Source organism: Vipera ursinii (assembly GCF_947247035.1).
Source record: "Vipera ursinii genome assembly, chromosome: 6".
In the NCBI taxonomy this organism is placed as follows: Eukaryota; Metazoa; Chordata; class Lepidosauria; order Squamata; family Viperidae; genus Vipera; species Vipera ursinii.
In genome coordinates this window covers 48,327,409-48,354,559 of record NC_139515.1, presented here as the reverse complement: position 1 = coordinate 48,354,559, position 27,151 = coordinate 48,327,409, and the positions used below count along the sequence as shown (strand labels likewise).

General features: G+C 40.6%; 1 protein-coding gene across 1 annotated transcript in view; it reads right to left on the bottom strand.

The window, feature by feature from the left end:
• Window positions 1–20,394: 20,394 nt before the first annotated feature.
• The window catches only part of SYT1 (synaptotagmin 1), a gene marked incomplete at its 3' end in the record, with an annotated part of 207,440 nt that continues 200,683 nt past the window's right edge, over window positions 20,395–27,151 (bottom strand). Inside the window, exons 8-9 of the mRNA XM_083365142.1 lie at window positions 22,000–22,133; window positions 20,395–20,601 (exon numbers count right to left, since the gene is read on the bottom strand). Coding sequence (XP_083221268.1) covers window positions 20,395–20,601; window positions 22,000–22,133 — 341 coding nt within the window. The remainder of the gene's footprint in view (window positions 20,602–21,999; window positions 22,134–27,151) is intronic.

Sequence of the window (27,151 nt, the reverse complement as noted above, 5' to 3'; positions counted from 1 at the left end):
TTGAATATGAACCAGCAGTTTAATGTGGCTGCAAAAGGTCAAGTGCAGTTTTAGGGTTGATGAATAAAAATGGAGCTTCCCAATCAAAGAAAGTAATACTTCACATCCCAAATCAGAGGACTTGGCTGTTGCTCTGCATTAATTCCCCTTTTCAATTGTGCACACTTTTGGGCAGCATATTAAGACAGATTTAAAACAATACAACAGGTTCAGAGAGGAACAACAAGGATTATGAGGGGGATTAGAAAGTAATTCTATGAACAGAGAGTGAAGGGATTGGGAGTATTTAGTGATTAGGAGATTAGGGAGGATAGATCAGCCTTTTAAATATGCCTATGCCCAGTGCTTTTTTTTTGTAAGAAAAAAGGTACCGGAACTCACATCTTGTTAATCTTTTATTTACCTTTCTCATGTAGTCAATCACTGTACACACACCCACACAAGTCAGTTGTGTAATGAAACATAGTGGTTGTCGCCCGCAGTAAGCACTCAGTGTGCGACCACATGACCAATCACAAGACTAGCAGTGTCACAAGCCGAGCAGCTGGACAAAGTACGCATGCATTGGACTCTACACACAAGCAGCCCGCATGCACCGTTTTAATGATTTTGCCACCGACCTGCTATGTTCGACAGGGCGATTCAAGTCCACATGGACCAAACATCAATTTTTCAAAAGGTACTTTTAAAACTTGGAAAATCTGTCAAAAAAAGGTGCTGGAACTCTGTTCCGGTGAGTTCTATGACAAAAAAAGCACTGCCTATGCCCCTTAAAAAAAAGTCAAGGTTTCCTCCCCCCCACTATTTCATCGTGCAGGACATAAAATAATGGATTCAAGATTCAGGAAGCCAAATTCTGAATTCAGGTTATGAAAACAGTACCAGCAGCTTGACAGTGGAGCCCATCGCTCAGGGAAGGACTGTCGTGGACTTCCTTTAATAGAGATGTTTAAGTGGAGACCTGTTGCTGCTGTGGGGCAGGGCGAGCTCCCGTCACACAGTCCAGATCCCACCAACCCAGCAGTTCGAAAGTGAGTGACCACAAGTAAATAAATGGGTACCACTTCAGTGAGCAACTTCACTGGGATGTGAAAGGAGCCCCAACTGGGCGTCCCTCCCCCAGGCAATGGTGATATCACCGGTAAATCCTTTCACATGGAAGCATTTCAGTGCTTCTGACATGGAAGTATTCATATTACTGGAGGCCAAGCGTGGAATTGGGTTTGGCTTCTTTCAATATTACAGTTCTAGAACTTTGTAATAACTACTACTTTGTCAAAAGTTTTAGATTAGGCTCCAGTTTTGTCCTTAAATAAGATTTGGAATATTGCAATAACACAGATATTACATATTGTATATCTAATTATTATACATGTAATAGATATTACATAACACAATAATATAGATACTTCTTTCAAAGTATTTTTAGCAGAACTACCTAAAAGAAAATAAATAAAGGTTATTCTTTTATAAATGGTACCAAATGTAACACCAATGAATTGTATCAAATGTAACACTAAGATGTGGGGGCCATCTATTTCCTTCTTAGACAGAGAATTCACACATGGTAATCAACAAAGTTCTTTTGAAATGTTAAAAAGGATACTCACCTCAAGAAGGTGAGTAAAACAAGATAGTGTAGTGACGAATGTAAGGAAGTTGTTACAATAAGTCTTTTGGAAGTAAAGGTTCAAAGAAGATCTTTTATAAATGTAAATTATTTCAAAGACTAACTTAAGTTTCTTGGGGGGGCATGTATTGAGAAAAGAAAGTATAAATGCTTGCTTTGAATCTTGCTCGGCGCGCTCTTTGAACCCAATCCAACTTGGGAAGGGTCTAAGCGTTTGCAAACGCTTTCGTTCTTTATTATTTTCTTTATTATTTTCAATTTCTTTTCAATAAATCTTTGTTTTTGTTAACCAGACTTTGAGTTGTGAGTATCAAATTTTGGGTTTTTAAATCTCACATACCTGATTCTGTAATTCCCTAAGCCATCCATCTGGTAAACTCGCAAGATTCATTTTTCTCACCATGCACATGTATACATAATTCGAATTAGACTGTGCAGTTTCTCTGTGTCATATAATATATGTGGGTATACGCATATTTCTGTATTTATTTATTTATTTGTTTTTGTCATATTTATGTAGTGTATATTGGAGGTGGTGACCCTTTGAGAGCTGTATTCAACACATTTCATTTTAATGTATGCCGATTAGTGTACATTCAAAGTGACAATAAAGTTATTATTCTATTCTGTGTCCTTACAGGTAGTTTTTGCAGTTGAGCTCCTGCAATCTTTTTCCCCTCCCATAACAGAATTAGAGTTCAAAACTAGAGTAATTTGTAAATTTTCAAGGCAGGCTTTCCCAAGTATTTGCAGGGTAGATATAGTTTGTACGATATTCATTGTGCTAAAATATTATGCATGACTCCTTTTTACAAAACAAGAGATACTGTTGATTATCATTTAACTAGGGTTGTTAGACTGTTGCTGATAGACTCAGGTAAAGCAAACCAAATAAAAGTCGACACTTCACTTATTCTTCTTTACTTTCTCCTAGAAACTGATTTCTAGTGTTCCTCCCTTGAGGCTGAGACTGTCGGAGTGCCTTACCAATGGTTTATGATGCTTTAGGGCTGTTAACAGTTTTTATTGCTCTGCTCTTTAGAAGGTTACTCTCAGCTGCCTGATATTTGCTAGTGCTCCGTATTTCTCTGCTGTCCCTTCAGAGTGCAGGAGAGCTGTATTGTTCTCAAATGCATTGTAAAAATCATTCCAGACATCAGGCTTCATCTCTTAAAGCTTTTCCTTGCCATAAAGTGCAAGTGCCTAGAGCTCAGGGCTAACCATCCAGGCTGAAATCCCCATATTGTCTTACTTCACACTAATGTTTACATCTCTTCCTTTCTAGTCCTCCTTTATTGCTTTATTACTTGGTTGTGAAGAGAAGATTTGAACAGTCAGTCTACCAGAACTGCCTTTTCTGTGCCTTTGCTTGGAGTCCCACTATGATCACTTTAAGTCTGTATAGCATTGCAATCCCCTTCATGGATTACTGCCTTGTCGTGGTGAAGGGGCTTGCGTAATTCAATGAAGCTATGAGATATGCCGTGCAGGGCCACCCAAGACGGAAAGGTCATAGCAGAGAGTTCTGACAAAACGTGATCCACTGGAGAAGGAAATGGCAACCCACTCCAGTATCTTTGCCATGAAAAACCTATGGACAGTACCAAAAGGCAAAACGATATGACGCTGGAAGATGAGCCCCTCAGGTCAGAAGGCATCCAATATGCTACTGGGGAAGAGCAGAGGGCTAGTACTAGTAGCGCCAGAAAGAATGAAGCGACTGGGCCAAAGCTGAAAGGACGCTCAGCTGTGGATGTGTCTGGTGGTGAAAGGAAAGTCCGATGCTGTAAAGATTTTTTCTCCATAGGAACCTGCAATGTAAGATCCATGAATCAAGGAAAGCTGGACGTGGTCAAACAAGAGATGACAAGACTGAACATCGACATCTTAGGTATCAGCGAACTAAAATGGACAGGAATGGGTGAATTTAATTCAGATGACCATCAGGTATACTACTGCGGGCAAGAATCCCTCAGAAGAAATGGAGTAGCCTTCATAGTCAATAAAAGAGTAGGAAAAGCAATACTGGGATACAATCCTCAAAATGACAGAATGATCTCAGTTCGAATCCAAGGCAAACCATTCAATATCACAGTAATCCAAGTCTATGCCCCAACCACCAGTGCTGAAATTGACCAGTTCTATGAAGCACCTTACAGAACTAATACCAAAAAATGATGTCTTTATCATCATGGGGGATTGGAATGCTAAAGTAGGAAACCAAAAGATAACCGGAATAACAGGCAAGTTTGGCCTTGGAGTACAAAATGAAGCAGGGCACAGACTGACAGAATTTTGTCAAAAGAATATGATGGTCATAGCAAACACTCTTTTCCAACAACCCAAGAGATGGCTCTACACATGGACATCACCAGACGGTCAACACAGAAATCAGATTGACTATGTGCTCTGCAGCCAAAGATGAAGAACCCCTATACAGTCAGTAAAAACAAGACCAAGAGCTGACTGTGGCTCAGACCATGAGCTTCTCATTGCAAAGTTTAGGCTTAAACTGAAGAAAGTAGAGAAAAGCACTAGGCCACTCAGGTATGAATTAAATCATATCCGTGTTAAATATACAGTAGAGGTGACAAATAGATTTAAGGAATTAGATCTGATAGACAGAGTGCCTGAAGAACTATGGACAGAGGTTCGCAACATTGTAGAACAGGTAGCAACCAAAACCATCTCAAAGAAAAAGAAATGCAAGAAAGCAAAATGGCTGTCTGAGGAAGCTTTGCAAATAGCTGAGGAAAGGAGGGAAACGAAAGGCAAGAGGGAAAAAGAAAGATACGGCCAATTGCATGCAGAATTCCAGAGAATAGCTAGAAGAGATAAGAATGCCTTCTTAAATGCACAGTGCAAGGAAATAGAAGAAAACAATAGAATAGGGAGGATCAGAGATCTTTTCAAGTAAATTGGAGAGATGAAGGGAACGTTTCATGCAAAAATGGGCATGATAAAGGACCAAAATGGCAGGGACCTAACAGAGGCAGGAGAGATTAAGAAGAGGTGGCAAAATTACACAGAACTATACAAGAATGAGCTTAACGTCCCTGATAATCACAATGAGGTGGTCACTGACCTCGAGCCAGAAATCCTAGAATGTGAAGTGAAGTGGGCCTTAGAAAAGCTGAGCAACAACAAAGCTAGTGGAGGTGACAGTATTCCAGCTGAGCTATTCAAAATCTTAAAAGATGCAGTAAAAGTGCTACACTCAATTTGCCAGTAAATTTGGAAAACTCAACAGTGGCCACAGGATTGGAAAAGATCAGTTTACATTCCAATTCCAAAGAAAGGCAGTGTCAAAGAATGTTCAAACTATCGCACCATTGCACTCATTTCTCATGCTAGTAAAGTTATGCTTAAAATCCTACAAGCTAGACTCCAGCAGTATGTGGATTGAGAACTACCAGAAGTACAGGCAGGATTTCAAAGAGGCAGAGGAACTAGAGATCAAATTGCCAACATACGCTGGATCATGGAGAAAGCTAGAGAGTTCCAGAAAAACATCTGCTTCATTGACTATGCTAAAGCCTTTGATTGTGTGGATCATAACAAACTGTGGCAAGTTCTTAAAGAGATGGGCATACCATTTGTCTCTTGAGAAACCTATATGTGGGCCAAGAAGCAACAGTGAGAACTGGACACGGAACCACTGATAGGTTCAAAATTCGGAAAGGAGTCTGGCAAGGCTGTATACTGTCGCCCTGCCTATTTAACTTATATGCAGAGCACATCATGAGAAAGGCAGGGCTAGATGAATCAAAAGTTGGAATTAAGATTGCCGGAAGAAATATCAACAACCTAAGATATGCACATGATACCATTCTAATGGCAGAAAGTGAAGAAGAACTAAAGACCCTCTTGTTGCGGGTGAAGAAGGAGAGTGCAAAACTTGGGTTGAAACTTAACATTAAGAAAACCAAGATCATGGCATCCAGCCCTCTCAATTCCTGGCAAATAAATGGGGAAGAAATGGAGGTAGTGACAGATTTTATTTTTCTGGGCTCCAAGATCACTGCAGATGGGGACTGTAGCCAAGAAATTAAAAAATGCTTGCTCCTTGGGAGGAAAGCCATGTCAAATCTAGACAGCACACTAAAAAGCAGAGACATCACCCTGCCAACAAAAGAGCGTATAGTCAAGGCTATGGTCTTCCCAGTTGCAATGTATGGCAGTGAAAGTTGGACCATAAAAAAGGCTGAGTGACAAAGAATTGAGGCCTTTGAACTGTGGTGCTGGAGAAGACTCCTGTGAATCCCTTGGACTGCAAGGCGATCAAATCAGTCAGTTCTAGAGGACATCAACCCTGACTGCTCTTTAGAAGGCCAGATCCTGAAGCTAAAACTCAAATACTTTGGCCACCTAACGAGAAGGAAGGACTCACTGGAGAAGAGCCTAATGCTGGGAAAGATTGAGGGCAATAGAAGAAGGGGACGACAGAGAATGAGGTGGCTGGATGGAGTCACTGAAGCAGTAGGCGTGAGCTTAAATGGACTGCAGAAGATGGTAGAGGACAGGAAGGCCTGGAGGAACGTTATCCATAGGGTCGCGATGGGTCGGACACGACTTCGCAGCTAACAACAACAACAAGCATTGCAATTAGTACTGGACTAAGACACATCTTTCAAATGACAGAAAATTACTTCTCTTGTGAAAGAAACTTCTGTTTTTCTATTTTATTCTGGTGCAGCTCTAGAATCTCTTTAGAATGCATTTGGGTGGCATCTCTGAGTGTAATTGTAACTACCAAATGACAAGGTTTTGCAACTGTTCTTTCACAGTTATGCATTATTTTACTGGCTATCTTTGGTTTTGAATCTAGAACAGCCTTGTGGGAAATCTCTGGCAGGCCCGGGACAGGGGTTGCTCCTCTGTCCTGGTCCTACTTGACCTCTCAGCGGCTTTTGATACCATCAACCATGGTATCCTGCTGCGACGGCTCGAGGGGTTGGGAGTGGGAGGCACTGTTTTACGGTGGTTCTCCTCCTACCTCTCGGGTCGTTCACAGTTTGCAGTGGCAGGGGGGCAGAGATCTACCCCGAGGCCCCTTTCTTGTCGGTTCTCTCCCCCCTCCTGTTCAACTTCTATATGAAGCCGCTGGGTGAGATCATCCGTGGCTTTGAGGTGAGGTATCACCAATATGCCGATGATACCCAGTTGTTCACCCTGAGCCAACCCAGTGATGTCCTTGATGTGATGTCCTGGTGCCTGGAGGAGGTGCGGGTCTGGATGGGAAGGAACAGGCTCAGGCTGAACCCCTCCAAGACAAAGTGGCTGTGGATATCGGCATCTTGTACTGTCCAACAGGTTCCATCTCTTCTTATGGGGGGGGAGCTATTGCCCCCCTCAGAAAGGGCCAGCAACTTGGGTGTCCTCCTGGATTCACAGCTTAATTTGGAAGATCATCTAACTGCCGTGACCAGGGGGGCTTTTGCACAGGTTCGCCTGGTACGCCAGTTGTGCCCCTTTTTGGACCGAGATGCCCTATGCACAGTCACCCATGCCCTTGTCACCTCTCGCCTGGATTACTGCAATCCTCTCTACATGGGGCTGCCCTTGAAGTGTGCCCAGAGGCTTCAATGGTGCAAAATGCGGCCACGCGGGTGCTTATGGGAGTATCTCGATACTCCCATGTTACACCACTCCTGCGCCAGCTGCATTGGCTTCTGGTTGCCCTCCGGGTGCGATTCAAGGTGCTGATAATCAACTTTAAAGCCCTACATGGCTTAGGCCCAGGGTACTTGCGAGACCACCTGCTGCCAATGTCAACCTCCCATTGCCCGGTTCGCTCCCACAGAGTCGGCCTCCTCAGGGTGCCATTGGCCAGGCAATGCCAGCTGGCGACCCCCAGGGGGAGAGCCTTCTCTGTGGGCACACCGACCCTCTGGAACGAACTGTCCCGGGAGCTGCGGATGACCCCTGACCTTCGGTCCTTCCGCCGTGACCTAAAGACCTGGTTATTCCAACAAGCGGGCCTGGACTGATCATGGTTTTTAAATTTGGTTTTTTATTGGTTTAAATTGTTCTTATTTCTTATATTGTTTAATCCTCTTTTAATTTTTGTATTATATCTTTTAACTTTTTATTGTTGTGAGCCAACCTGAGTCCTCAGGGAGAAGGGCGGCATATAAATTTAATAAATCTTAAACCTTAAACCTTTGGACACTTTCCTTGGAATTTAATGAAATGTGGGTAGCCAGGAGATGACTGACTACTAAATAACAGAATAACCGAGTTGAAAGGGACCTTGAAGGTAAATGGTATAAGCTGTCCAATTTCTTCTTCATATGTTTTTAGCCTCCAGTCCCCTTATCTATTCTATTATGGCATATTCCTTCCCATTGTGGCTGTAAAAAAACCCCTATCAATTATTTTCTTAGAGGGCAACTCTGAATATCTGGTTGTTGTTGATTGGCTGTTCTTATGTTCTTATGTCCCAGATCTGGACTCCTTGAGGCATCTGGTCAACCATGAATTTCAACCTAGATGCCCTTTGTCCAGATTTAGCTGGACATGTTTTTACCTAGATATATGAAGAACTGTAACATTTTCTTGTTGAGAATAGATTTCATGCAAATGGATGTTAATACAGCTGCTTTTTGTGGGAGAAATTTATAATTAATATGAATATCTTAGTTACATTATATGTGTTTATAGGTTTGTTTTTATCTCATCTTTCAGACTACAAACATTTCCTAGGCAACTTATAAAGACGTGAAGTTGCACAAATAAAGCACAACAAACTGTATTAAATATAACAGCTCAAATATAACAACTCAGATGTTTGAGATGGTTGTCAAAGGGTCTGTTCTAAGTTCTTCCCACAAGGAGGACTGGGAGAGGATGTGGAAAAAGGGTATTAAGTTTACAGCATGGAATGTTTTGAAAGAAAATATGATGAAGATGATGTATAGGTGGTATGTAACACCGGTTAAACTTGCAAAAATGTATCATACACATGATAATAAATGCTGGAAATGTAAAGCCGTAGAAGGAACCTTTTACCACATGTTGTGGACTTGCCCCATAGTAAAAGACTTCTGGGAAAAGATCTATAATGAATTAAAGAAAGTATTGAAAAACACATTTATTAAGAAACCAGAAGCCTTCTTATTGGGTATAGTCAGAAAAGAAATTCCCAAAAAAGATGTTACTCTCTTTCTGTATGCCACAACAGCGGAGAGAATTTTGATAGCCAAGAATTGGAAGACACAAGAAATACCAACTGTGGAAGAATGGCAGATGAAAATGATGGACTATATGGAACTCGCTGAGCTGACCGGGAGAATCCGTGACCAGGGAGAAGAGTCGGTGGAAGAAGATTGGAAGAAATTTAAGGACTATTTGAAGAAATATTGTCATATTAATTAGTTTGAAATGGACTTGGAAGTGCTTATAGGTTGCAGTTTTAGAGTTTAATGTTTAGTATTAAGGATAATATGAAAGAATTATTGTTAAATGATAAGAAATTAAATATAGATAGATAGATATTAAATATGATTTAGAATTATGAAATAGAAATTGCTAATGATGATCTACGATGAAACGCAGATAGGGGGGACTTGAGGAAGTCACCTGAAAATGATTAGAAAGATTAAGAATAATGGAAGTTAAGTATTCTTTTTGTATTTTTGTTGATTGTATTGTTTATGTTATGTTTTGTTTTTTATATGTATTTTTTGTTTTGTTATATGTTTTTATAAAAGGAATTTTAAAAAAATAAGTTCTTCCCAAAAAGCAATTGATGGCTATGGCTCTACTAGGGAAGGAATTTCCCTCCCCAGATCTCTCTTTAATTCTACAGATAGACAATGTTGGCCAAAAAGAAAAAAGAAATTTGTTTACAAGTAAATGGGTCATTTAAAAAGTAATATTATGTTTTGTCACTTGGCAGGTACAAACTGACACTTTTAGCAGGTTCTGCAATAGCATCTTTCTTTATTTAGAAGGGTAGAAAACACATTTCTGGTGAATTCACTGAAGAAAAGAAACATAAATCACTTGCATCTAACTGTGCCACCTGGCTTGTTAAATATGGGGACTAATTTACACATTTCTTTTGGCTCTTTATGTTAACTGACAACTCTAAACGAAATAAACATAAATGTGACTTTTTTCTTCTTTTTTGAATTGGTCAACACTTTTAATAATATTTATATAAGCAAATAACATGTATAAGCCAAATTATGTTTTTATAGTCTTCAAACTTTACCCTGGTGCAGAGGTAGTCTTTATGCATCCTCAGTATATTTACATTCTTTATATGACCTTACAGGTATCATACCTGGATCTTTTCTTGGATTCTATTCTTTTCCACTAAGTGGAGCTGCAGACAAGTTGAACTGGGTGATAAAAAAAAGAAAGAACGAAGGTGGCAATATATTCTGAATCAGTCCAAGATTCACTTTCTGGCTGACTAGGAAAGAGGAACATCTAATCAGTATTACTTTATGACATTCCAGGTACAGCTTGCAAATATTAAGTCAGGATGAATAAGCTGTGCAGAAAGAAATACTTATTACTGAGATTTTTTTCCCCAAAGAAATGAATTGCATTTTAAATGTTTTCCCATTTAATGCACTAATTAATCACACTTATTAGGTAACATTTTAGTTAGGATATAAATGTACAGCATTTTTTTTAACCTTCACTAATATCAATATTAGAGCCCATATCTCTCCCCCCACCCCCTACAATTGACCCAATATGTTTTTCCAATTTGTTACTGGCTTCAATGAGAAAGTAAATATATTTAAGGAAGTGATTGAATTTTTAGTTCTCTAAAGGCACACAACTGACATAGATATGCACAAACCTATTCATCTTAGGAAGGCTTGGGTTATAGCTGCTATTATGAATGGTTTATCACTTTTGGGTGGATCACAAAAAGATTAGTTGGACAGAGAACAATTAAGAAAGCGAACAGCCTAGCATTTTAAATGGATGTGCCATGATGTATATTATCCATTGATGAAACTGAGAGAGGAAGGATTTGATGGAACAATTTTTCCCAAGAATTGGGTCAATGTTGCCTATAGTATTATCTTGTCAATGCTGCTAACATTGGATGTTTTTGCCTTGACAACAGATGGAAATGTAGCCATCTTTTCCTCTTAAAGTTAAATGATGCTGGAAGGGTGTGTGTGTAAATGAGAGTCCAGCTAGACACTAAATGTAGGTGTGAGAATCAAGGTTATTGAGTCCAGAGCTGATAAAGAATTGGCAGATTGGAGAGCTGAAGAGGAAGCCCGCGCTTTCAGCTAACTGGGGAATGTGATTTATGACTGTTAGTTGGAAGAGGGAATTGTGCTTTTATACTATGTGCCCAGGGGAGCGGAATTCAGTTTTTGGCTTCGATTATGTAGTGCCAATATTATGCTACTCAAATAAAAGATCCTTTAAGGTAAACAATGCCTCGAAGTTCTTTTGAAGAGTTTCATCTGTCGGAACCATGACAACAGCATTGTTTTGGGCTGAGGAAGTGGTAACTTTTTCTTTCTCTCGGAGAAATCTCACCCTCTTCCAAGTAAAATATTCATTCTTAAAGAATAATCTGTCAAAGAAGCATAATCAAAAGAAAGTGATGGAAAAGTGAAATGATTTTTTCCTAAAACGTTTTTTTTAAAGGAGACATTTATTTGCTTCAACAAAATAATTTGGCCATTGAAAGTGACTGATTTGCTTCTTATATTGCTGCTGGATGGCACTGGAGAAGGATCTTTTCTGTCTCTCCACCCTCATCCCCCCCACCCCAGCATTGGTTGAAGTACTTCCAGGCTCAATAGTCTGGAGATAGCTTGAAGACTTCATCAAAGGTTCCCAATAGGAAGACCTTCACCTTAAGGCTGGCATCTTCAGTATACACTGTGGGCAATTGCACTGTGTTTCTCAGACAAGAATAGCTGTCAGCATATGCCAGGGAACTTTACCGGTTGGACACTTTTGGCTTGCACTAAGACATTTCCTGTTGTCCCCACTGGTACAGCCCGGTTTGGGAGGCTCCCTCCATAATCCTGCAAGGGAAGATTCTGCAGAACTTTCATCTGTAATATAAGCCCTGTGAGATGAATTAGAGGTGCGTCAAGGGACAATAAAGCCAAGCAATATAGTTGCTTTGCTTAACTCGACTCAAAGCACTAATGCTGCTTCAAAGCTTTGCACAAGACCTACTTTTTCATATACCAACTTAATCTCTCTGCCAACTGCAGTGAAAAATCACAAATATGTTTCCAGACTATGCCCCTATTGATCTCCATGAATACTTATCACCATGGTGTGGTCTCCATATCTGTCCAGTGGCCAGTTACTGCTACCTCTCATTAGTATTATTTTTCACTGTAAGGCTTTCGGAGGATTGACTGAAACTGCTTAAAGAAAAAAATTATTGTCACCTACTTTTTCTAAAAGGGATGCTTCCTACAGGCATGGCTCACATATCTAGCTGCCAGTAATTTCTGCAGTTGCAGGCACTGCAGTTTGAATGAATGCGATAAAGTTGTTATGTATTTGATCTTGCTCATGTCTCATTTCCTGGGAGATGCTTATTAGATCCTGCATGCCTTGTCTCCAGTGCAGCTTCCTCCTCTTTATGTACTCCAAATGTCTGATGGAGGTCTCTGTGGATATCCATGCAGTCAGGAAGAACTGTTTGGTTTTATGGAAATTCCTGCTTGACTTACAGTAAAGCCTTTGTAAATTTTAGCTTCAACATCCAAATGTCATGGCTAATCATGATGAATAAATGTAACAACAGAATCTTTACATTGAATATAATAAAGATTTGTTCAAGATGATTTTTACTTCAGTGAGAAGTTTAATTTATAATTAGCCATCTTGTTGGAAATTTCTGTTGAGATTTGTTTTACTAAAACAGTATGGCCAGCTGTACTGGCACATAGAGTTATAAACATAGGCATACAGAAGTGATGAGGCTCCTTATAAGAGCTCTCACTAAGACATAATTTGGATTTTCTTTTGAAAATTAGGCATCTGGTCTGACACTTTAAAAAAAGAATGCCACTGCAAACATAAAGCAGCAAACCAGCAGGTATTAGAAAATATAAATTATTTTTCCTGGTTAGCATAAATTAAAAGCAATGAGTGAATCTTGATATGAAAGGCATTTGAGAAATTTGGCTGTTTTTAAGTTGCTAAGTAAACTCAGCTGGGAAGAATATTTCTGTGCTAGCTGATTAGGGGCTGAACGAACTGAATAATATGGATAATTTTGCTTCTCTCTTTGTTTAGTGTAATGGCAATTATTTATAACTGTTTTCCTTATGATAGCCTAACTAATAGCAATAAGGCATATTTTGATTGACAACAATATATGAAAAAAATCATTTAAAGTCTGAAATATATCCTTGAAGTTATTTTGAAAAATCCAGATCTAGGTATAGATGGGGAGATTCTGAACTGAAGTTGGAATATATTAATCGTAGTCAAGTCTAAAGATACAAAAAGAGTGGGAGTTGAAAGAATTAATAGTATCAGCATAGACCTGAGTTGGGAGTAAATTAGGCCGTTAAAATATTTAGAAAGCATAATTTATTCTTTAAGTCATTACCTATAAATATGCTTAGGATGGCATCAATTAAACCACCATTATATAAATATGCATAGTTTTATTATTGGGAAGTTGGAAAAGCACATTTAAAATCACTGCATTGTTTGATGATAAAGTTAGACTGTGAAAACACTGCTCAATAATGCTTTCTGTACAGAATTTTGAGGAAGGCATCTGTTGTTTCATTTCCACCAATGAGCTGACTGATGCTCTTCAAAAGTACATTTAGTCTTCAAAGAGGCTGCCACTAGCCTCTACCACTAATAGAGTGGACTATTACATTCACAATCATAAAAGACCAAAAAGATCCTTGGTTCTGTTAAATTATTAATTCAACAATAACCTTTCCAGTAGTGATCAGTCAATATTCTCAAAAATGGGGAAGCAAAGCGTGAAGGCAATAATCCTCTTTCATTCTTTGCTCCAATAGTTAACATTCATAACTTCTCTTTATTGTATTTATTCAAAAGTAAAAAAAAGCTATGATCACTGAACTCTGTACAATGCCTAGCTTCTCCAATTTGTCAATATAAGGCTGCTTTAAATTTAATTCGGAGACCTCTCTCCCTACCAGCACTATAAATGTGCACATTTATATGTGACATGCTTTTATGTGTGTTTGTTTTTTGTGTATATGCATGTGTGTGTGTGTGTGTGTGTGTGTGTGTGTGTAGCATGTGCCTAAATGTGTAGATTTCCTGTCTTCCTGCTCTTGCATCTAGCTGTATTAAGTCTAGGGCAAATTATTGTTCCCTTGATAATTTTCTCTGCAAGTTGGAACATTAATGAAGTAGATTTATAGGTTGTATGGATAGCTTGCTTACTATTCAAATGAACTTGAACAATTGCAAAGCACTTTTCAAAATTTGAGTAGAACAAATATGGCATCGTCAAGATGCAAAGAGACATAAGGCGAGGCCAATATACTGTATACTGCTCAGTGTTGAGCTACTTGATCCTCCACCTGATGGTTTGTGCTAGGGATCTATATAACAGAAAATGTGTCTATTTTGAATCTACTCACAATTGATCTATTTACAGTCTTAGGTCTAGCTTTGAAAAATGCTAGAATTGATATTGATATAATCTGGGTATTCTGATAGAGTGGGCTTTGGTCAATCAACGGTTAAACATTTTTTTGCTCCAATTAACTAACACAGCTAATTTCTCTTGTGCTTGTTAAATTTTAGCTTATCAATTAGCACTTCACTTTATCTTGTCATGACCATTAGGCTGCAGTTTTGTATTCTCTTTAGACATTAATGTCTAATCAAGATCTGTTGAATTAAAGGCTGACAGTGAATTTATTAGAATCTTACAATCTGTCTACCTATGCTTCAGTAATCTTATCCCTTTGCTTGCAGTAAGCTTTTGTTGCTTTTTTCTTGACTTTGATGTGTTAAAAGGATTGTCATTCTTTAATAGTTTTAGCAATGGAATTATTTCTTTGGTTACTTTGTCAGCAGTACATTTATTCCCCTCCAATCTGCTACCGGAGTTTGTTTTATAGTTTTAATTAGGACAAACTGCTTCCTGGATTTTGGTTTAAAATAATTTATTTTATTTCATTTTATTTAAATTTATATACCGCCCTATTCCCGTAGGACTCAGGGAGGTTTACAGGGAAAATTAAAAGTTAAAATACATCACATACAATTAAAATCGATTAAAACTAAGATTAAATTAATCCCTGAACCTAACTAAAACCCCATTAATTAAATAATTAAAACACCTCAGTCTGGGCCAGACAGCTCAAAAAACCAAGTTTTCAAGTCCCTACGAAATGAGCGAAGGTCGGGGGCGGTCCTAAGCTCTGTGGGAAGCTGGTTCCAAAGAGCCGGCATGCCCACAGAGAACGCCCTTCCCCTGGGAATAACCCACAGGCATTCCTTAACCGGCGGTACCCTAAGAAGGCCCTCCCTGTGGGAGCGCACAGGACGATGGGAAGTTGATGCCGGCAGCAGGTGTTCCCTTAGATAATCCGGACCCAAGCCATTTAGAGCTTTATAGGTCATTACCAGCACCTTGAATCTCACCCGGAGGGCAACCGGAAGCCAATGCAGCTCACGGAGAAGAGGTGTTACACGGGAGTATCGGGAAACTCCCATAACAACTCGCGCAGCTGCATTCTGCACCAGCTGAAGCCTCCGAGTGGTCCTCAAGGGCAGCCCCATGTAGTCTAGCCGGGAGGTCACAAGTGCATGGGTGACTGTGCGTAGGGCATCTTGGTCCAGATAGGGCCGCAACTGGCGCACCAGACGAAGCTGGGCAAAAGCCCCCCTGGTCACGGCTCCTATATGATCTTCAAAATTGAGCCGTGAATCCAAGAGGACGCCCAACTTGCGAGCCCTATCGACGGGGGGTAACACCTCACCCCCCCATCATTAGTAGTGGAGCAAACTGGTTTATCCGAGATGCCGATATGCACAGCCACTCAGTCTTGGCAGGATTGAGTCAAAGCCTGTTTCTCCCCATCCAAACTCGGACCGCTTCCAGGCAACGGGACATCACGTCAAGTGGATCACTGGGTTGGTTCAGGGTGGAAAGAAAAAGTTGGGTATCATCAGCGTACTGATGATACCCCACCCTGAAACCACGAATGAGCTCGCCCAGCGGTTTCATGTAGATGTTGAACAGGAGGGGAGAGAGGACCGACCCCTGAGGGACTCCACAAACGAGAGACCTTGGGGCGGACCTCTGCCCTCCTGTCAACACCAACTGCGAGTGGCCCAGGAGGTAGGAGAACCACCGTAAAACGGTGCCTCCCACTCCCAACCCACTGAGACACTGCAGTAGGATACCATGGTCGATGGTATCGAAAGCCGCTGAGAGATCTAAAAGGACTAGGACAGAGGAACATCCCCTGTCCCGAGCCCGCCAGAGATTATTCACCAGTGCAACCAATGCCGTCTCCGTGCTGTACCCGGGCCTGAAACCCGATTGGTACGGGTCCATATAATCAGTTTCCTCCAGGAACAGAGGAAGCTGATGTGCCACCACACTCTCAACAACCTTCACCAAAAAGCGAATGCCTTGATTCTCTTTAGGTATGGGAATGAATAATTTTTATACTGATTTTATATTTTAGAATCTATTACAGATTCTACTGTATGTCTGAGTTATTCTTTGTATGCTTTCAATAGCAATAGCACTTAGACTTATATACCACTTCATAGTGCTTTACAGCCCTCTCTAAACTGTTTTATTGTCCTTATTTTACTGACTTTGAAAGGATGGAAGGCTGAGTTAACCTGAGGTGGTCAGGAGCAAACAATACTGCATACTAACCACTTTGCCACCACGGCTCAAGCAATTTACAATCAAGTAGAAAATGTTAACCTATGGGGAGGCAAAACATCAGAAACCTGCACCTTTACTAATACATTTTATTAAAAGATAATATTTCATGAGCTCAGATTTATAAATTGGAAAAGGTGCTACTCAACCAAGGTGTTTCATTGTATAGTACGTATGTCTTTCCTTTTTCTGTTTGTATGTACATTCAAAGCCAGGGAATATTTGTGTAAAAAATATGTGCCCATGCACCTAAGTTCTCAGTTGTGAAGATGTAGGCATTCTCACGGCCTTTGGAATAGTTCGTATAGTAGTTGGACACTGCTTAAAGCTATATGAATGCACAAAGACAACGTGTTACTATTAATGACAGCTTTTACTCCCACATACTGAAGAACTGAGTTTTAAATAGTAAATTCTTTTGATGTAACAACTTACTAAGCCAGGAACCAACAACCATTTGGTTGTTCGGTGTTTGGTTATCACATAGGTTTAACGTTATGTGAAGAGAGCCAGTTTGGTATAATAGTTAAAGCATCAGGCTAGAAATCAGGAGATTGTGAGTTCTAGTCCCATCTTAGGCACAAAGTGAAATGGAAGACCTTGGGCCAGTCACTTTCTCCCAGCCCCTAGGAAGGAGGCAATGTCAATTCACTTCTGGAAAACCTCGCCAAGAAAACTGCATGTACTTGTCCAGGCAGCCTCCAAGAACTGGATGTGATTGAACAGGAGAAAAAAAATAAATAAAGAGGGTTTTTTTTTAGTTTGTTTTTTGTGGTATGCCATCCAGAATCACATTATTTGAGATGGGCGGCTTTATAAATCTAGGCTTTACAAATACAAATAAATAAATAATGCTGATAACACTTGAGGCATCAACAGGAAATAAAACATTTTATTGGATATTGTGTAGTATGTATGTTTTATTTAACAACACCTGGAAAACTCTACTGTGGGATTCACTACACAAAAGTGAAACAAAAGATAAACCACCTTCATCAAAACTAAATGTAAAATACAGCTAATCTTGTCAGCTCGTGGGTCACGAGCAATATGGCAGGATAGAACACCCCAAACGTTTCTACAAGATACAGAGGAAAAACCCCACACATAGAAACACTCAAGCAGGCAGTAAATATACACAAAGGCAACTAGGATCTTTCTACAGCATCAGATTCTAATACTTTACACAGCTTTGTCAGGAAGGTACATGTGGCTTCTTCTGAGGATGAAAATGTCATCTTGGTCAAATAGCAGACTTTTCTGCTAAAAATGATGGAACATTACAAACCAATTCCACAGTGACATTCATTCTGGCAGTGTAAAAAGAGAATCAATTTAGAATACCTTCACACAATGAATCAATTCTGGTAGCTTCAGCCTGAAATTTCTCTCCCATTATGCTGATCAACTAAAAGAAGTTACAGTAGAACTGAACCCTCTGTGTTTAGGCTCATTCTCTTTGAGAATTGGTGGTTGTATACAATTACAAAAGGACCCTCTTAGATATAGTTCAACTTATCTGATTCAATTATGCCTTTTCCTCTTTGATGTAGAATGGTGTTTCTCAATGTCAGCAACTTTAAGATGTGTGGACTTCAACTCCCAGAATTCCCCTGGCTGGGGAATTCTGGGAGTTGAGGTTCGCACATCTTAAAGTTGCTTAGGTTGAAAAACACTCATGTAGAGAATAGAAAGAGCACCAGAATAAATAAATGTTGCTCCTTGTGGAAAGTTAAATAGAAACTGGATTAAATTGTCACAATCTATTTGTGGCTTGTGAGTTCAGTTCTCTACATTTCATTAGTAACATGCCAGCTTAGAGCTCTGAAAAAGGAGATCTGTCATAAAAAAACACGACTGGGGATGCCTTTTTTCTTAAAAAAGAAAACTATATTTTGTAAATATTTCTGAGGAAATCCCACACTTACCACCAAAAGTTTTTTTTTTAATGGGAAGGGTGGGGAATGCCTTCTTGGATTTTTTATTTTTATTTTTGGTGCTTAGTGTTACTGAAAATAGAACCTGTGTTTCAACATATCAAAATATATTTACAATCTTTTAAATAAATATGCAGCATTTAAATAAATTAATGAAAGGGGTCTCCAAGGAAGAAACCCCAGTTGCAAAAATAATGCTCCGATGCGACACAAGGAAATAATATAAGCTAAAGTGACCATTGGTCTTGTCTGAAGGACAGCCTTTACCATCAACCTGGGGAGAGATGTGGAATATTGCACAGTGTCGACAAAATGCTGTGTTGTCAGTCCATTCTATATGATGCCTTGTCCTGTGCATAGCTCTTCAGTTCTGAATTGGTCCATAGCTATAAGAACATCTTGTGCTATGCAATCCTTCGGCAGTGCAGTAGAAGGGAATGGCAGTATTTTTACAATATCACTACAGAATAAATTGATTGCTATCCACTGAGAGAACTACAGTTTCTAAGCACACACGGCAGTCACAGTGATACACAGAGCAGTCTTTTAAGACGCTTATGGAATGACTAAATAGCTTCATAATTGTGCCATTTACTACATAGTAACATTGAAAACATTTAAAAATTCCTCCTGAAACGAGCATCTAGTGTACATAAGAGGTTGCTTCAGTTTGCTAGAACTTGTTCTTTGTTTTGTTTCACTTTTTTTAAAGGACAAATTAAAACTTATTAGTACAAATAGTATATAAAAGGTCACTAGCTGTTATCTTTTGGCTTGCTTTGAAGTGCATTCAGAAATATGGCTAATTTTTTGTCCTCTTTTGATGGGATTGTACAATACTGTCTCGTCACCATGAAACTACTTTTGTATAATAAACACACACGGCTGTGATTTTTTTTTGTTTTGCTTTAAAAAATATTCTGCATTCCTTCTCATCTGGCTTAGTATAATAAAATATTTTGTTACAAAGTCTAATGTGCAAACTCATTAGAATTAGAGAATGTGAGAGCACAAATGGGATTCACAGTATGCAAATTCGTATAAAGGTGATAAAAGGAGAGCTACTTGTCTTCAAGTATATATGTTTGCCACGGGTTAGAGCAGGGCGGCGGCGGCAGCTGCTACATAACCCTGAAATGATTCCCACACATAGTTTATATGGTGCTATGTGTAATATTTCATGCTCCCACCTCCCTCCCTTGATGCAACTGTACCTTCATTTCTCAGTGTAAAGCCATGATTTCAGTTTTTTTATACACACATATATATACAGAGAGAGAAAGAGGAAAAAAAGTGATATATCAGCTTCTGCTATGCTTCCTAGAAGTCAGTCCTGCTTAGATCATGCAAAATTGCCCACAAGAAAAGTCTACCAGTGGATTCATTCCTTCAGGAACATACCTTGATATTGTAATGGTTCAGTTGAAAGCTCAGATTTAAGTTGTCCTTTAAGATGTCAGTGTAACACTACTAGTGCCTTACAAGTTGGAATTTTTGCTGGAATGCAGACAATAGTAACCCTATAATATAATTATCAGCTCTCCTATATCTCAGTCAATTTACATAATTTAAAATATAACATCTTATTAAAAACATCTAGATATACACAGATTAGGAAACGTTTACGACAAACAAATAAACGGACTAGAAATAAATTTTTAGATACTGGTATGTACAACTGTGTGATACAATAAATAATTTCTGTCATGCTCTATCTACACATATTGCTTAAAAGAAGAGTAGATCTGAGGGCAGTGGTGAGATGGAGTGCCTTATAGGGCTTTTTCTACATTAAAGTTGTGCAAATTAAAACAAGAGTAGAAGTACCACTGATCTGTGTTGGGGATGCATGGCTGGAAATAAAAGGACCCATATTACTGAGGTATTTACAGATACTGGCTAAAGAGCACTATATGGGCAAATGCAGAAAGGCCTTCTTTTCACATTTCACTTTCTTCCTACTTCTTGACAGCAAGCATGGCATCTACTTCTTCCTCTGGTTGTAAGGTATGCCACTGTGCAATGGGTCGCCTTGGGTTGGCCAACATGTCTGACCAATGTCGCAGCTCCGCACCAGTGCTGTTGTAGCCCACGAAGACTTTGCCAATGGCATCATTCTTGCCAATCTTGTCATAGTCCAAAACAGTCACAACAATTTGCACTTTCTAAACAATGGGGAGAGAACAAAGCAAGGTTAAAAAATGCAAATCCATACACTTTGCTGCGGAGATTGTCAGAGCTAACACAATCCATGTGGTAAGTGGGCAGCAATATATGAGAAGTTCAGATCTGGTTTACCTTGGTTTTCCTGCAGCCTCCTAGGAATTATATTCTATAAATCCCTCTCGAAAAATCTTATCACTGGCAGTTTTTCAGTTATATAACTGAGCCTCTTCTTATATTATAATTTCTTTCTAAACTGGATTCTGAAAAAGTTGCAATAATCTTGCCTGGGATGGTGCCAATGCTTCAGTAATGAGATTGCACTGCCAAATCCCTCTTCTTAAATATTTATGTACTGGCAATGTAAGTCTTATGGTTGAGCACAGAGAGACATATTTTTAAATCAAAACTCTGTGTTTAAATCAACAGATACAATATGAACGGATGAATCTCCCTGCAGTCTGTTGTAACAATGCTTCAGCCCCAGTGGCTTGGTGAAATTGTGCTAAAGAAGACAAGCACCCTTATCACTTCATTTATATATCAAACTGGAAAGTTAAGTTGTAATCCTATAAATAGGGATGGACAGCCCTGCTTTTCTGCCAAGTGCCGCATTCCCTTGAGACAGTGGTGGGATTCAGCCAGTTCGCACCAGTTTGGTAGAACGGGTACCTAATTTTTTTGTTGCCCAGCCCCAAAATGGACTTCTGGAAGTGGCTTCCACACAGAGAACTGGTTGTTCACATATTTGAATCCCACCGCTGCCTTGAGAGTAATTTATAGAGGACCATATGCCGAAAGTGACTGAGATTTAAGGAAGCAAGAGAAGAGCCACACACAAAGATGGATGACCACTTTTTTATTTCCTAAGCTTTTTGATGTTTCTTTTTTTGTCTTCTGTTTTATCTCATATTTCTTTTTCTGTTTACTTCCAGAGGGCTTTTGAAATGAGATAAAAGCACAGAACTAAGCTGAGCACTCTGGACTGCCAAAACCTATTATTTAGTTATGTATCTTATTATAAGTATGGTTTTAGTTATGCAGTTTAGGAGAAGAAATTTATAATTATTACTGTTCTGCCTTTAAATAATTTTGATTTGTTAATATTAATCAAATCATCTGAAAGAATGGAAAACAACAAAACTGATTTTATCCTGAACTGCTGGAATAAAATCACCATTGAATTTTCTATTTAGCACCCATTGCTACTTAATAAAGTACTCATTATGTGTTGCCTGTTTGAAGAACTGAGGTTCCTAAGTATTGTATTATTCATTTTTTACCTTTTGTAGCTTTCTCTCGTTTCACCCATGCAGGACTATTGTATAGGTATTAATGAAGGTTTCTGAGAAGAGGAGCAGAATTTTAAGGTGAACAAGGACTTGCAAGTTTGATATTACCTGGATTTGCTCAAATGGTACTTCAAAGCTGAATGATTCATTGTAATAAGGATTCAGAGTGTTCTTCTTAATTGTTGTCTTCTTCTTCTTCAACCGTTTTCCATTCTGCATCAGATGAATTTTCACATAGGGATCTAAACAACAACAGAAACAAGTTTTTCAGAAATTTAAAGCCCTACAAGGCATAGGGGCAGGCTGCTTATGGAATCGTCTTTGTCCCATTAAATCAGCCCATTGCACTTGGTCAGGTAGGGAAGGTATATATATATATATATCCCATTTATATCCCATATATCCCATTTATATCCTGCCCTTCTCCGAAGACTCAGGGCGGCTTACAATCTAAGCACAAATCAATGTGCTTAGCAATAGCCTTCATTCTATGTATATGCCTGCTTATTAGGGCTTTCGGCCTCCCCCCAAGCGGCATTATTATAAAGTCAGCTTATTGCCCCCAACAATCTGGGTCCTCATTTTACCTACCTCGGAAGGATGGAAGGCTGAGTCAACCTTGAGCCTGGTGGGACTCGAACCTGCACTAATTGCAGGCAGCTGGTGTTACTTAAGGAGGTATTAGCCCACTGCTCCACCAAGGACTGACCCCATCAATTAAAGAACTCCAACTGGAACTCCGATCTTCTCTGCTGTTGCTCCTGCCTGTGGAATATTCCAGCACCCCCCCTCCTGGTCTTCCAGAAAGAGGTTAAAACATGGCTCTGCAGCCTTGCATGGGGAGCCCAGAGAAGCATGGAGCTACGGGGTTGGTTAGCACCCTGAAAGCCTTCCCTTCACCTTTTAATTAATTTTTAACTGTTTTAATTATTCTTGCCTCTTTTTAATTTTACTTTTTTATACTATGTTTATGTTTTAAAATCTTATTGTACACTGCCCCGAGTCCCTCTGTGATGGGGGTATCCAAAATGTGATAAAAAAAATATTAAAAAATGTTGGCTAATGCAGTGAGTATTTTAATGAGAATGAGATAGTAACAAAATAAGCAGGAAACTGATCCAAGTGTTTTTTGAAATATGTAAGTCTTATGCTACTATCAAAACCTGTATAATAATTACCCAGCAACTATCAAGATAGGGTAATTTTGTCAAGTGATGATACAGTGCACTGAATATTGCACATTATGAGAGGAGACTTTTTCTTTATAGTGTATGCTAAAGTATTGTTATTGAAGATTACTTCACATTGTAGATGTGTTCATTAACACAGAATTTTTATATTTTCCTTAACTGTTTGTGTGTGTCTTTGTGTGTGTGATGTGTGCATAACAATCACTAGGATTAGACAGATTCACAGAGAAACAGGGCACTCAAATTTGATTCTAACATGACTACAGGTAGGATTTCCATACTGTAAATGGTGGTGGTATTCAAGCTATCTAACAAAAAATACAAACCCTAGAGGAATAGCAATTTGCATCCTACCTTAAGATAAATGTTCTTAAAGACACCTGTCTAGATCCTATTGGAAAATAAGAGTCCTGGACTAAAATAAATCCATTGTTCATTAGCTCAAACAAAACAAGTTACCTAACATTATAGCACAGCAGCCACGATTTAGCAGAGTGCAGGACAAGTTCTAGGAAAGAATATATTTGCACAGGCTCTCTCTGTGGTTCAGGTCTGGTACTTTAACATAGCTAATTCTTGCTATTTAATGATCTCTGGGTCATCAGTGCACCATTCCTCCTTTGGTCTTGGTGGTCCTATTGTTTACAAAAAGTTTAATGTTAGCACAGACATCCCATTTCATGCTATCATGTTCATTGTGCTCTTTCTGATAATCCAGTTTTGCTCTGAACAACAAAAGGGAAAGAGAGTTCCTGTGGACATGCACATTTAAATGTAAACCACAGTTTAAAACATTTTTTAAAATTTATTTTAATTCCATTTATATCCCGCCCTTCTCCGAAGACTCAGGGCGGCTTACAAGCTTAGCAGTAGCCTTCATTCTATGTATATGCCTGCTATTAGGGTTTTCACACACACCCCAAGCGGCATTATTACAAAGTCAGCTTAATTGCCCCCAACAATCTGGGTCCTCATTTTACCTACTTCGGAAGGATGGAAGGCTGAGTCAACCTTGAGCCTGGTGGGATGCAAACCTGCACTAATTGCAGGCAGCTGATGTTACTTAAGGAGGCATTAGCCCACTGCTCCACCAAGGCTCTTGGTCAGGGGTCGGCAACCTAAAAAAGGAAAAGAGCCACTGGGAACCGGTTCCATCACAAATTAAAAAAAGTGGGAGCCGCGTGCGTGTGTCCATGCACGCGCATGCGCAAAAAGGTTTTTTGCGCATGCGCGGACGCACGCGGCTGCCATTTTTTAAAAAATGAGATGGAACCGGTTCCCGGTTGCCCGATGGTGACGGCCCATCTGCAAAGCTGCCGCTTTCGGCAGCTTTGCAGATGGGCCGCGGCAGCCTCCTCAAAGAGCGGCGCCCCTGCCCATTCCGGGAGGTGCGCGCGTACCTCCGCGCGAACGGGCAGCGGTGCCGCTCTTTGAGGAAGCTGCCGCGGCAGCTTCCTGAAAGAGCGGCACCGCTGCCCATTCACGCGGAGGTACGCGCGCACCTCCCCAAAGGTTTGGGGAGGTGCGCGCGCACCTCCGGTCATTCGGAGAGGTGTGCGCGCTCCTCTTGGAATCGGCAGGGGCGCCGCTCTTTGAGGAAGCTGCCACGGCCCGTCTGCGAAGCTGCCGAAAGCGGCAGCTTTGCAGACGGGCCGCGGCAGCTTCCTCAAAGAGCGGCAGCTTCCTCAAAGAGCGGCACCGCTGCCCATTCGTGCGGAGGTACGCGCGCACCTCCCCAAACCTTTGGGGAGGTGCGCGCGAACCTCCGGTCATTCGGAGAGGTGCGCGCGCTCCTCTTGGAATGGGCAGGGGCGCCGCTCTTTGAGGAAGCTGCCACGGCCCGTCTGCGAAGCTGCCGAAAGCGGCAGCTTTGCAGACGGGCCGCGGCAGCTTCCTCAAAGAGCGGCACCGCTGCCCATTCGCGCGGAGGTACGCGCGCACCTCTCCAAAGGTTTGGGGAGGTGCGCGCGCACCTCCGGTCATTCGGAGAGGTGCGCGCGCTCCTCTTGGAATGGGCAGGGGCGCCGCTCTTTGAGGAAGCTGCCACGGCCCGTCTGCGAAGCTGCCGAAAGCGGCAGCTTTGCAGACGGGCCGCGGCAGCTTCCTCAAAGAGCGGCACCGCTGCCCATTCGCGCGGAGGTACGCGCGCACCTCTCCAAAGGTTTGGGGAGGTGCACGCGCACCTCCGCCCATTCGGGGAGGTGCACGCGCACCTCTCCAAACGGGCGGTGCCACTCTCCATTTGGAGAGGTGCGCACGCACCACTGCCCGTTGGAAGAGGTGCGCGCGCACAGGGCGGCTGGGAGCCGCAAGAGACAGCTCAAAGAGCCGCATGCGGCTCCGGAGCCGCGGGTTGCCGACCTGTGCTCTTGGTGGAGCATGGCTATTTAGCTCCTTTGACTTAGTATGGTCTGTGGCTGACATAAAAGACAGGAAAAAATAGCTATATTTAGGCAGAAAGGTTTTAAGGATTCATCTGTTCTTTATCTTTATGGAGTTTGGGATAGGAAATGTAGGGTACCAAAAACTATATGACCACTACAAGTGGAAGTTGCAAATGGAAGTTGAAGAACACCATATGGCTGTAAATGTAGGCAGATTGCTGAGCAGCCAAACTTTGATCATATGACCACAGATGTGCTGCAACAGCCATAACCTCAAGGACCAGGCATCAGTACCATTTCTTCAGCAATGTCAATGTAACTTCAAATGCTCACTGAATAAATAGATATTAAGTGAGGTCTATCTGTACTCCCACGTTTTTTTTAAAAAAAATCAACCCCAAAACATTTTTTCTGTATAACTACTAATAGTTGCCTCAATTTCAATTAACTAATAATAAATTACTAATAGGTTTGCATTAACCAATGGCAGACATACAGTATTTTCTAAGCTATATTTCATTATTCTTGTCCTAGTTCCTAATCCAGTAATCAAACATTTTTTATGAAAAGGCCACTATATTAATTGCTTAAACAGAAATTGTAAATGGTATCCAAAATTTATGATGGTTAAGTAAATCAGGAATGGAGATCAACTGATTAATGCATTCATATTTAAAGAAGAGGATAAAAATAATTTAAATCTACATAACAAGACAGCATGTCAATTGTCAATTGGATGGACAGGAGGAATATGTAAAGTGATTATAATAATTGATATTGCAATGTTAGGAGTCTGTGTCCAGGCAATCAGTGCACTTGTACTGATTGTTGTTTACCCTCTTTTCTCTTCTTTTCTTTTCTCTTTATCACACTGAATTTGGACAAATCAGCTTTTGAAACAGACTCCTGCTGAAGCACTGGGCTATCCCTGAACAGTAGCAGAAGTAAGCCACACATCCAGCTAACAAGGAAAAGAAATCTAAAATTCAGAGTCTGAAATCACTGAAATCTCTTGAGTGCAGCCACTGGCCGTTAGTGCTAGTGATCTCTTTTAAAGGTTGGTGCTTCTGGTCATCCTGATTTATTTTATTTATTTATTTTTTTTATTACATTTATATACCGCCCTTTCCCGAAGGACTCAGGGCGGTTTACAGGGTGGTTAAAAAACAAAGATACAAAAGTTAAAAACAAATTAAAAAAAATTATATTTGTCCCTGCATAAATAAAACCCCAGTTAAAATTAAGATTGATTCTCAGCCTGGGCCAGAGAGCTCGAAGAGCCAGGTCTTCAGGTCCCGGCAGAATGAACGGAGGTCAGGGGCAGTCCTCAGCTCCACTGGCAGCTGGTTCCAAAGGGCAGGCGCACCCACTGAGAAGGCCGTATCCCTGGGTGTCGTCCGCTGGCAAACTCTTACTGGTGGCACCCTGAGAAGACCCTCCCTGTGGGAGCGCACTGGACGAAGGGAACTTGATGCCGGCAGCAGGTGTTCCCTCAGATATCCCGGACCCAAGCCATTTAGGGCTTTATAGGTCATCACCAGCACCTTGAATCTCACCCGGAGGGCAACCGGGAGCCAATGCAGCTCGCGGAGTAGAGGTGTTACATGGGAGTATCGGGAAACCCCCATCACAACTCGCGCGGCCGCATTCTGCACCAGCTGAAGCCTCCAAGTGGTCCTCAAGGGC